This window comes from Hemiscyllium ocellatum, chromosome 2 (assembly GCF_020745735.1).
Source record: "Hemiscyllium ocellatum isolate sHemOce1 chromosome 2, sHemOce1.pat.X.cur, whole genome shotgun sequence".
NCBI classification, from domain to species: Eukaryota; Metazoa; Chordata; class Chondrichthyes; order Orectolobiformes; family Hemiscylliidae; genus Hemiscyllium; species Hemiscyllium ocellatum.
The window spans coordinates 139,628,156-139,640,706 of NC_083402.1; the positions used below are offsets into that span (position 1 = coordinate 139,628,156).

The window sequence follows — 12,551 nt, forward strand, 5'->3', positions numbered from 1 at the left end:
ATTTATTAGTTTTCAGTTCACATATTTGTTCTAGGATTGTGGGAAATACTAGCAAAACACTTTGTTGCCCCAACCCCATTTAATCAGGTCTTTGGGGTTAGAGTCACAGGTAAGCCAATCTGCATAGGGATGACAGATTCTGTTCTCCAAAGAACATTCAGAAACTGATTGGATTTACAAAAGAATAACAATCGAAACTATGAAATTTCGTGGAATTTGCCCATATCCCCTATCAAATCTGCTATCACTCTTCTGCTTTTCCACCTGTACAGCTGAGCCACTCATGATGCCATAAACCTGACTCTTACTACATTCCTCTGAGTAATAATTGCCCTCAATAGCACTGAAAATAGAAAGACAGTTAGTCAGTGAGACAGTCTCAGGGATTTCTACTTGGAACTCCAAGAGAGAACAGCAATCACATTTTTCTGCCTGTATGCTATAAACATTTGTGTGTAGCCACCTCCTTAAACATGCTACCCACATACAGAGGAACCTTGATTATCTGGCATTCAATTATCTGAATTTCGGATTATTCAAACAAGATTGCAAAGTCCCGATCTTCAGCTAAACTGTGTTATCCGACATTCAATTATCCAAATAAAATACTCCCCGCCCATGTTGGTAGGATTATCAAGGTTTCTCTATAGTCGTCAGCTTTGAAAATACAACACAGCAACCCCAGCTGTTGCTTGAGTTTGGAAACCCAAAAATCAAACTTCTGTAGCTGGTGACAGACAATTCATGCATGTGTTCATCTGGGCAACATAAAGAGACCTCAAATTGCCATGTGGTCATACCACACAGCCAAGGTGCCATGAATTAAAGCTTATTTTTAGATTGTTTACTATAAATAGGAATTTTAAAAAGTACAAAGTCAAATTATTCACGTTACTTACCAAACAGCTCCTCACGTGCCTCTTTTCCTCCAACAATTGTGCTTATTTTTCCCTGAACTCAATCAATCCAAAGACTGGACTTACCAGGATAGGATAGGCTAACTCTTTTAGCTTCTCGTTGGGTCTCTCTCGGCATGTTCTCCAGATTAAGGATATTCACCATTGTGTGGTGTTGCACAACCATCATTCTGAATGGGATAGATTTCAAATGGACTCAAGACACAGCATCCGTGGGGCACTGCAGGCCATCAGCAGAAACTGAACTGTATTCAACTAAAATCTGTGATCTCTCATGACATATCCTTCAGTCTACCGTTATCACTGAACAGGAGATCACCCTAATACAATGAACAGCACAGGAGAACATGCCAGAACTTGCATCAGGCATACTTAATGAGATACTAACTTGATATCCTACAACACAGGAGTACTTGCATATCAAGCAGCATGAAATAGACAGAGGTAAGTGATCACAGTATCATATCTAAGCTCTGTAGTCTGCCACAATCAGTTATAAATGGTGGTGGATAATAAAACATCTCACAGGAGGAAGCAGCTTCACAAACATCACCATTCTCTAGAGCACCACGGTGGCTCAGTGATCAGCACTGCTGCCGTACAGCACTAGGGATCAGAGATCAAATCCAACCTCGGGGAGACTATGTGAAGTTTGCACATTCTTCCCACGTCTGCGTGGGTTTCTGCCGGGTGCTCTGGTTTTCCCTATAGTCCAAAGATGTACAGGTTAGGTGAATTGCCCATGCTAAATTGTCCATAGTGTTCAAGGATGTGTAGGTTAGGTGCATTAGCCAAGGGAAATGCAGACATACAGTAGGGGGATGGGTCTGGGTGGGATGCTCTTAGGAGGGTTGGTGTGGGCTTGTTAGGCGAAATGGCCTGTCTCCCAGACAGTGGGGATTCTATGATTCCAGCGCATCAGTGCAAAAGACAATGTTGATGCATTTGCATTCGATTTCAGCCAGAAGTGCTGAGTGGACAATCCATCTTCACTTCCTCCTGAGGTCCCCAGCATTACAAATGCCAGCTTTCTGCCAACTTGATTCATTCTCCATGATGTCAAGAGCTAAGTGCCTGGGCAACATTCTGGCAATAACACTTGCAGCATGGAAATATATTTCAGGACTAGCCGCCCACTAGTCAACCAACTTTGGTAAAACTACATCGGTATCATTTATACAGCAAGGTGGAAAATCGCCTTCATTTGTCCTGCCCAGCAGGTCAAATCCAATCTGGTAACTGCCACTCCATCAGCTTATCCTCAAACATCAGTGAGGTGAGGAAAGGTGTTACTGACAGCTACCAAGTAGGTACTCAATAATATTCTGCTCACTGATGTGGAGTTGGTATTCTGCCAGACGCACGCAGCTCCTTACCTCATTTCAGCCTGAATCCAAGTGTGGACAAAAGAGCTGAACTAAAGACTGTCAGGCAGGACTGATACACTGCTGAAAATGTGTTGCTGGTTAAAGCACAGTAGGTTAGGCAGCATCCAAGGAATAGGAAATTCGACGTTTCGGGCATAAGCCCTTCATCAGGACTGATACACTTAATGGTAAGGTCCTAGGGAGTGTTGCTAAACAAAGAAACCTTGGAGTGCATAGCTCCTTGAAAGTAGGTCACAGGTAGATAGGATAATGAAGGTGTTTGATATGCTTTCCTTTATTGGTCAGAATATTGAGTACAGGAGTTGGGAGGTCATATTGCAGCTGTACAGGACATTGGATAGACTATTTTTGAAATATCGCGTGCGATTCTGGTCTCCTTCCTATCGGGAGGATGTTGTGAAACTTGAAAGGGTTCAGAAAAGATTTACAAGGATGTTGCCAGGATTGGAGGATCTGAGCTATAGGAGAAGTTGAATTGGATAGGGCTGATTTCCCTGGAGGCTGAGGTACGACCTCAGAGGTTTATAAAATCATGAGGGGCATGGATAAGGTGGGGTGGGGGAGTCCAGAACCAGAGGGCATAGGTTTAGGGTGAGAGGGGAAAGATATAAAAGAGACCTAAGGGGCAACATTTTCATGCAGAGGGTGGTGCATGTGTGGAATGGGCTGCCAGAGGAAGTGGTGGAGGCTACTACAATTGCACCCATCTGGATGGGTGTATGAATCGGAAGAGTTTGGAGGGATATGGGCTGAGTGCTGGCAAATGGGACTAAATTGGGTTGGGATATCTGGTCGGCATGGAAGAGTCAGACTGAAGGGTCTGTTTCGGTGCTGTACATCTCTAGACTCTATGACAGTGACTACCCTTGACACCAAGGCAACTTTTAATCAGTTATACCATCAAGGAACCCTAGTTAAACCAGAGTCACAGAAACTGGGATAAACTGGTTGGAAACGGAAGTGGATGATGAAGATTAGAGTCAAGATTACAGTGGTGCTGGAAAAACACAGCAAGTTAGGCAGCATCCAAGCAGCAGAGAGAAAAAAAAAATCGACATTTTGGGCAAAAGCCCTTCATCAGGAATTCTGATGAAGGGCTTTTGCCCGAAACGTCGATTTTCCTGCTCCTCGGATGCTGGCTGAACTGCTGTGCTTTTCCAGCACCACTGTAATCTGAATCTAAAGCTGGATGGAGTCATCCTTTGCAGAACATATGATGGGATGCAGCGACTGTTTTTTTTTAAACTCTTTTTTAATCAACCAATCGACTCATAGTATTACACACCTTTGGAACAAGTGGGACTTGAACCCGGATCTCTCAGTCTATGGATAGGACACTACCATTGTGTCACAAGACAGCCAAGAAGAGACTGTTTATAGGGAAAGATTGAGTAGATTGCACTTGTACTCAATGGAGGTTAGAAGAATAAGAGGTAACCTTAATGTAATACACAATATTCTGAGGGGACTTGAGAATGGAAATATGGAAAAGTTGTTTCACTTTGTGGGAAAGTCCAGGACCAAAGGGAATAATCTTAGTATAAAAGGTTAATCAGATGAGGAAAAATTTCTTCTCTCAAAGCATAGTGCATGCATAGAATTCTTTACCAGAGGAGGCTGTAGAGGCTGGGACATAATGATATTCAAGGTTGTCAAAGATTTTTAATCAGTATGGGAATCAAGAGTTGTGGAGAATAGTCAGGAAAGTGGATTTCAGGATTATTAGATTGGCCATGATCTAATTGAATGGGCTCAACGGTTTACTTCTGCTCCTTTGTTTATGGTCAACGATACCATCCCACAGAATATCATTGTGTTCCCCAGGCCCAACCCATCTTCATCTGCTTCAATGATTGCCATTCCATCATAACACTGATAAGTACATAATGGTAAATGCCCCACATTAATAACATCCTGGAGCATACCAGTGGTGACAAGCTGAGCTGGACAAGTTGTTTAATACTGCGGCTGCAAGAGCAGGTCAGAAGCAGGTAATTCTGCAGCAATGAACTTATCTTTAGACTCCTCAAAGCCTGTCCATGGTCTACAAAGTACAAATTAGGGGTGTGATGGCACAATCCCCACTTACCTGACGATCCAACACTTAAGAAGCTTGGCACCACCTACAACAAAGTAGCTCCCCACCACTAATATACAGTGGCAGAAGCTATGTACCATCTCCAAGATGGACTACAACAACTCACCAAGCTTCCTTTGACAGCACTTTCCAAGCCAGTATTCTCTACCACCAAGAATGACAAGGGCAGCAAATACATGGGAACACCACAGCAAGCTCCCCTTCATCTCTCTCTCTCTCTCACACACACACACACACACACACACACACAGACTTAGATCTCTATTACTAAGCCCTTCAACTTTACTGGGCCATAGTAGTAGTTCTGAAAATGTGTTGCTGGAAAAGCGTAGCAGGTCAGGCAGCATCCAAGGAGCAGGAGAATCGACGTTTTGGGCATGAGCGTGGTTGAAAATGTGTTGCTGGTTAAAGCACAGCAGGTTAGGCAGCATCCAAGGGATCTCAACTGTGATCTCCAGCATCTGCAGACCTCACTTTTTACCCTACGTTTCGGGCATGAGCCCTTCTTCAGGAATCCTGAAACGTCGAATCTCCTGCTCCTTGGATGCTGCCTGACCTGCTGCGCTTTTCCAGCAACACATTTTCAGCTCTGACCTCCAGCATCTGCAGACCTCACAGCAGTAGTTCAACCACCCTCCTGAAGGCAATTTGGTGTGGGTGATAAATGTTGGTTCGGCCAAAAGATGCCAAACATCGTGTAAATGCAAGAACCGAAAGAATAAACACAAAAAATTACAACATTTTGATTTCTTTTTTCAGATTTCCAGCATTCAATATCTACCAAGCTTTTCAACTACATGAGCCAGCTTTCATTTCCCACAACACGACAGTAATTTTACTTTTAAAAGTATTTCATGAACAAAGGTTTGAGTGCTTATGAAAGATTCTATATAAATGCTGGTCTATTTTTTTACTTATTTCTGCCTTTCCGGTCTTTGACTCTCACCCTCTCTCCCTGTATCTAAGTTCACAGCCCTTCCGCGAAATATTCCCAGAGTCACTACCAAGTGTCGCTGATTGCTCCGGATCCAATTCCGTTAAATTCCTGTACTTCCACACACCGAACGCTGCCATCATGACAACCAACACGCCGCCAACTTCAACACAAGGCCACAGCCCGCCCGGCGCCAGCGACACCGCCACCTGCAGGCCCAGCCTGCCTGGCGCCAGCGACACCGCCACCTCCAGGTCCAGCCTGCCCGGCGCCAGCGACACCGCCACCTACAGGCCCAGCCCGCCCAGCGCCAGCGACACCGCCACCTACAGGCCCAGCCCGCCCGGCGCCAGCGACACCGCCACCTACAGGTCCAGCCCGCCCAACGCCAGCGACACCACCACCTACAGGCTCACGCCGTCTAGCGCCAGCAACACCGCCACCTGCAGGCCCAGATCGCTCGGCGCCAGCAACACCGCCACCTGCAGGCCCAGATCGCTCGGCGCCAGCAACACCGCCACCTGCAGGCCCAGATCGCTCGGCGCCAGCAACACCGCCACCTGCAGGCCCAGATCGCTCGGCGCTAGCGACACCACCATCCAGCATTATCACCATCACAGGCTCACAGCCCCTTGCAACAGCGCTATCTAGAGGCCAAAGCTGCATACATCAAGTTTAGGAGCAAATGACTGGAGAAGTTGAAACTTGTACTGAAAACTTCGGTTTTACTTTAGCTATACTTGTTGCATTCTCTGTCACCATGTCCTCTCTCCTTACAGTTGGACACTGCATTGTGCTGCCTTTCTCACATTCTGATCACTTATTCCGCACGATCAAGACCTTTACTCCCCCAGCACTCCATCCTCCTTACTATTGCATAAATACTGACCCCCTCCACATCAGGTCGGATGAAGAGTCATCTAGAGTCAGAATGTTAGCTTGCTCGTTCTCCACCAATGTTGCCTGACCTGCTGTGATGTTAGCACGTTTTGTTCTCAATACATCAATTGCATTTATATAGCACCTTTAACATACAAATTCTTACAGTGTTCCAAAATAAATCAGTTCTGAAGACGACTCAGATCTTTTACAACTTAGGGAAAGCCCTTCGGATCTTGTGTCCGTTCCGTCATCAAGCATCGAACTAATTATTCTAATCCAACTTCTAGCTCTTGAGCCACAGCCTTGTCTGCTATGGCATTTCAAGTGCTCATTGAAATAGTTCTTAAATGTCATGAGGGTTCGAGCTTTACCGCTGTTTTAAGCAGTGAGTTCCAGATATCCATCACCTCGGTGTGTGAAACTTCCCTAAAACCTCCTGATTCTTGCCTTAAAAATATATCCCCTGATTATTGACCTCTCTACTGAGGGGAAAAAGTTTTTTCCTATCTACCCTATCGTATTGCCTTCATTACTTAGTACATTTCAATCATGTCCCTCCAGCCGCCCCTGCCCCAGATCCCCTCAGACGTCTCTACTAATTCTCTTTTCACATTTTACTTTTATTTTAACCCTACTGCGAATCCTCTTGCAAGGATGCCTGCCTCCTGATGAAGGGCTTATGCTCGAAATGTCGAATTCTCTATTCCTGAGATGCTGCCTGGCCTGCTGTGCTTTGACCAGCAACACATTTTCAGCTGTGATCTCCAGCATCTGCAGACCTCATTTTTTACTTGAAGAAGTTTTTCTCCTCTCTCTACAAGAATCTCAGGGAGTCCCTCTCCCACTGCAACTCCCAGGTCATTTCCTCTGCCCTGAAGCTCTTCACCTTCATCCCCTCTATGCCATTGTACTCTATGCTACTCTCTCCCCACCCCACCCCCCTCTACCTTATCTCTCCATGCTTCCAGCTCACTGCCTTTATTCCCGATGAAGGGCTTTTGCCCGAAACATCGATTTCGCGGCTCGTTGGAAGCTGCCTGAACTGCTGTGCTCTTCCAGCACCACTGATCCAGAATCTGGTTTCCAGCATCTGCAGTCATTGTTTTTACCACATTTTACTTTTAAGTTGAGTGAAGCATTTCCATAATATACAAAGCAAGTGAAGTCTGAGATGAAGTCTCCATTATCTTATTAAATGAAGTTCACAATTGTTTACAGTTGCAATTTCAAATGTTTTCACCAGGATGATACTTGAGAGGAGTGAGCCCAACGTTGTCCTTTAAAATTTAATTAGGGGCAATTTTGAAGGCACGAAAATTGAGCTGGTTAAAGTGAAATGGCAAATTAAGTTTAAGGAAAGGTCAATTGAGATGTTGTGGCAGACATTTAAGGAGTTATTTCAGAATACTGAGAATAGATACATTCCAGTGAGTCAGAAATATCCCAAAGGACCAACCATCCATGGTTAACTATAAACGCTAAAGATAGGCAAAAGCAACGGCAGATAATTGTGTAAAGACAGCAGCTGATCAGAGAAGTAGACATAATTTTTGAAAAAGTAAATAATGACCAAAAATGTAATAAAGACGGAAAATTTAGAGCACGAGAGAGGGCGAACCAGAAATATAAAACAGTAGCAAGAGTTTCTATAAATATTTAAATAAGAAAATAATGTGCTTGTTTGCCTCACAGAATGTGAGACTGGTGAATTAATAATGGAAAATAAGGTAATGGCAGATGAATTGAATAGGTTCTTTGCATCTATCTTCACTGAACAGGAGACAAGTAACATCTAAAAATTAGCAATAAATCAGAAAATGGAAGAAAGGAGAAACTCAGGAAAATCACTATCAGCAGAGAAGCGATACTTAACAAACGCTTGGAGCTGCAGGCTGACCAATATCTAGGTCCAGATGGACTTCAGAGTCGAGAGTGTGGTGCTGGAAAAGCACAGCAGGTCAGACAGCATCCGGGGAGCAAGAGAATCAACGTTTTGGGCAAAAGCTCTTAATCAGGAATGGGCTTTTGCCTGAAACGTTGATTCTCCTGCTCCTCGGATGCTGCCTGATCTGCTGTGCTTTTCCAGCACCACACTCGCGAGTTTGATCTCCAGCATCTGCAGTCCTCACCTTTTCCTGATGGACTTCACCCTAGGATCTCATAAGAGGTGGCTAGTGAGAGAGCTGATGCTTTGGTTTTGATTTTCCAAACTTTTCTTGATTCAAGGAGAGTTTCATTAGATTGGAAGGTAGTGAACTGAACTCTTTATTCAAAAATAGAAGGAAACAGAAAGCAGGAATCTACAGAGCAGTTAGTTTAGCATCTAACATACTGTAAATGTTACAAGCTATTAAATATCTTACAACAGGTCTATATTCCTGGGTAAAAGGCAGAGTCAACAAATTATTGTGAAAGGGATCCTGGTGGAAAGGACAGGAAATCTACCTTCTGTGATGGACCAATGGTTAGGGTTCAGTGCTTTCACTGCTGCAGCCTGGGTTCTATTCCCAGTCAGGGAGCAGGAGTTAGAGGCAGCATGGTGGCTCAGTAGTTGGTACTGCTGCCTCACAGCGCAAGGGATTTGGGTTCAATTCCAGCCTCTGTGTGGATTTTGTACATTTCTCCCCATGTCTGTGTTGATTTGCTCCCACACTCCAAAGGTGTTCAGGTTAGGTAGATTGGCCATGCTAACTTGCTCTGGAGTGTCTAGGGATGTGCAGGTTAGATGGGCTAGCCATGATTAAAAAAAACCCATTAGGTCTAAGTGGGATGCTCTTCAAAGTCAGTGCAGACTCAATGGTCCAAATGGCTTCTTTCTGCACTGTAGAGATTCTAAATTTGACAAATCTATTGGAATTCTTTTAGATAGTAACACATGCCTTGGTTAAAGGAGTACTAATGGATGTCGATTTTCAGAAGGCATTTAAAGGTGCATTTAAACGTATCATACCAAAGGTTACTGTGGAAAATAAAAGCTGATGTTGTGGAGATAGCACATGATTGATTGGCTAATTGGTAGCAGAGAGTAGGCATAACGGGTTTTTGCGAGGTTGGCAAGATGTTACAAGTGGATTGCTATAGGAATCGGTTCTTGGATCTCAAATGCTTCAGGGAAAGGGACAAAGAACAATTGCCAAATTTGCTGATAACACAAAGATAGGTAGGACAGTGGGCTGTCAAGATGGCACAAGGAGGTTACAAAATATATTAATAGGTTAAATGAGTGTGAAAAGGTGTGGCGATAGCATATAATTTGGGAAAATGTGAAGTTGTTCATTTTGGCAGAATGAATAAAAAAAGTTATCTCAATTGTGAGAGACTTCATAGCTCTGAGATGCAGTGGGATATGAGTATGCTTATGCATCAATCACAAAATGTTGGTATGCAGGCACAGCAAGTAATTAGGGAAGTTAGTAGAATGTTATTGTTTGTCATGAGAAGAACTGAATACAAAAGTAAGGAGGAAGTGCTTTGATTATACAGGACTCTGATGAGGCCACATCTGGAGTACTGTGCACAGTGTTGGTCACTTAATTGAAGGAAGGATGTATGTATATTGGAGTCAGTTCAGAGAAGATTTACTGGTTGGATACCTGGAATAGGCAGATTGTCTTCTGAGGAAACATTAGATTTGGATTTGTTGTAGTTTAGAAGAGCCAAAGTGACTTCATTGAAACACATAAAAACCTGAATGCACTTGACAAGTTAGAAGGGGAAAGGATGTTTCCTCCTCTTGGAAAATCTAGAAGTAGGGGTCACGGGTTTGAAAATCATATATAACGCCGATTAGGTGAATTGTTTTCCTCCCACGGGGTTGTGAGTCTTTGGAAATCTCTTTCTGAAAAGGTGTTGGAAGCAGAGTCCTTGAATATTTGAAGACAGAGACAGGTATATTCTTGTTAAACAAGGCTTTGAAAGGTTATTAAGTGTGTGCAGGAATGTGGATTTGAGATGACAATCAGATCAGCCATGATCTTATTGAATGGAGAAGCAAGCGTGAGAGGCCTGCTCATGCTTTTGATTCTTATGTTCACATTAACTCCAGCCTACCAAATTTCCATGATCGTTTGCAATTTGCCCACCGGCGTAACAGGTCCATGGCAGATACCATCTCCCTGGTTATACACACATTCTGAAACATCAGGCTTCTACTATTGACTACAGCCCCACCTTTAACACCATAATTCTAAACAAACTCATCTCAAAACTCCAAGACCTAGGTCTCGGCTCCCCCATTCTGTAACTGAATCCTCAACTTCCTGACCCATAGATCGCAATCAGTAAGAACAAGCAACATCACCTCCTCCACCATAATCCTCAACACTGGTATCCTGCAAGGCTGCGTACTCAGCCTCTTAACAGTCAGGTTGGTAGTGGATCACAAGTTAAGGATTTGGAGAATGTCTACAAGATGGCTTTTTGGAGCAGCTTACGGTGGAACCCACATGGGAACAGACAATTCTGGATTTAGTGATATTTAACGAGGCAGACTTGATAAGAGAGCTTAAAGCAAAGGAATCCTTAGGAGGCAGTGAGCATAATATGATAGAATTTACTCTGCAATTTGAGAGGGAGAAGCTGGAATCAGATGTAACTGTATTACAGTTGAATAAAGGCAACTACAGAGGCATGAGGGAGGAGCCAAGCAGGAAAGACAGTGGAACAGTCCGCAATGGCAGGAGTTTCTGGGAGTTATTTGGGAAATACAGCAAAAATTCATCCCTAGGAAAAAGAAGCATGGTACAGCAAAGACAATGTAACCATGGCTAACAAGCGAAGTCAGGGATAGCATAAAAGTGAAAGAGAAAGCATATAAAGGACAGTGGGAAGCCAGGGGATTGGGAAGCTTACCAACAGAGGACAACTAAAAATAAGTAAGGAAAGAGAAAATCAAATATAAGGGTAAGCTAGCCAGTAATATAAAACAAGATTTCAAGAGCATCTTTAGATCTATAAAGGGTAAAAGAAAGGCAAAAGTCAACTTTGGGCTGCTCGAAAATGATGCAGGAGAAATAGTAATGGGGAACAAAGAAATGGTGGGGGAACTAAACAAGTACTTTATATCAGTTTTCACAGTGGAAGACATGAGTAACATACCAAACATTTAAGAGAATCAGGGGCAGAGATGAATATGGTGGCCATCACCAAGGAGCAAGTGCTAGAGAAACTGAAAAGTCTGAGGATGGATAAATCACCAGGACCAGATGGAATACACCTCAGAGTTCTGAAGAAGATAACTGAAGAGATAGTGAAAGTGTTAGTGGTGATCTTTTAGGAATCACTGGAGTCAGGGAGACTCCCAGAGGACTGGAAAATTGCTAATATTACCCCATGATTAAAAAAGAAGTGAAAAAATGCAAAATTACAGGATGATTAACCTCACCTCAGTCGTTGGTAAGATGTTGGAGTCCATTGTGAAGGATGAGATTTCTGAATACTTGGAAGTGCACATTAAAATAAGGCAAAGTCAGCATGGTTTCATCAAGTGAAGGTCATGACTGACATATCTGTTAGAATTCTTTGAGGAGATAAGGAGCAGGTTAGACAAATGAGAGCCAATGGATGTTATGTATGTGGACTTCCAGAAGGCCTTTGATAAGATGCCACACAGGAGGCTGCTGAGTAAGATAACAGCCCATGGTGTTACAGGCAAGATACGAGCATGGATAGAAGATGGGTTGTCTGGCAGAAAACAGAGCATGGGGATAAAAGAGTTCATCTCAGGATGGCTGCTAGTGACTAATAGTGTCTGCAAAAGTCAGTGTTGGGACTTTTCACTTGATACATTAATGACCTAGAAACTGAAGGCATTCTGGCTAAATTTGCAGGTGATACAAAGATTGGTGGAAGGAAAGGCTGTATTGAGGAGGCAGGAACGTTGCAGAGGATTTACACATGACAGAAGAGTGGGCAAAGATGTAGCAGATGGAATACAACTTGTGAAAGTGTGAAGTCATGTACTTCGGTAGGAAGAATAAAGGCATAGACTATTTTCTAAATGGGGAGAAAATGCAAAAATCTGAAGTACAAGGGGACTTGGGAGTCCTAGTTCAGGATTGTATTAAGGTTAGCTTGCAGGTTGAGTCGGTAGTTAGGAAGGCAAATGCAATGTTGGCATTTATTTTGAAAGGACTAGAATATAAAAACAGGGATATACTTCTGAGGCTTTATAAAGCTCTCGTAGAGCACATATAGAATATTGTGAGCAATTCTGGTCCCCATGTCTCAGGGAGGATATAGCGCCCCTGATATGGGTCCAGGGGTAATTCACAAGAATGATCCTAGGAATAAAAGGCTTAACATATGAGGAACATTTGAGGAATGTGTGTGTG

The 12,551-nt window shown here is 43.4% G+C and overlaps 2 protein-coding genes across 2 annotated transcripts in view; both read right to left on the bottom strand.

Moving 5' to 3' along the window:
• polr1e (RNA polymerase I subunit E) overlaps window positions 1–5,520 on the bottom strand; it is a 31,617-nt gene extending 26,097 nt beyond the window's left edge. Inside the window, exon 1 of the mRNA XM_060840659.1 lies at window positions 5,408–5,520. Coding sequence (XP_060696642.1) covers window positions 5,408–5,480 — 73 coding nt within the window. The 5' untranslated portion in view covers window positions 5,481–5,520. The remainder of the gene's footprint in view (window positions 1–5,407) is intronic.
• LOC132826252 (uncharacterized) lies at window positions 5,503–5,952 on the bottom strand. Its single transcript, XM_060841978.1, has one exon. It carries the CDS (start codon window positions 5,950–5,952, stop codon window positions 5,503–5,505), a length of 450 nt encoding a protein of 149 aa, XP_060697961.1.
• Window positions 5,953–12,551: the final 6,599 nt, after the last annotated feature.

Bases quoted from the DNA above. Each gene is read 5' to 3' on its own strand.
- LOC132826252 (XM_060841978.1), bottom strand. From the start codon at position 5,952: ATGGTGATAATGCTGGATGGTGGTGTCGCTAGCGCCGAGCGATCTGGG.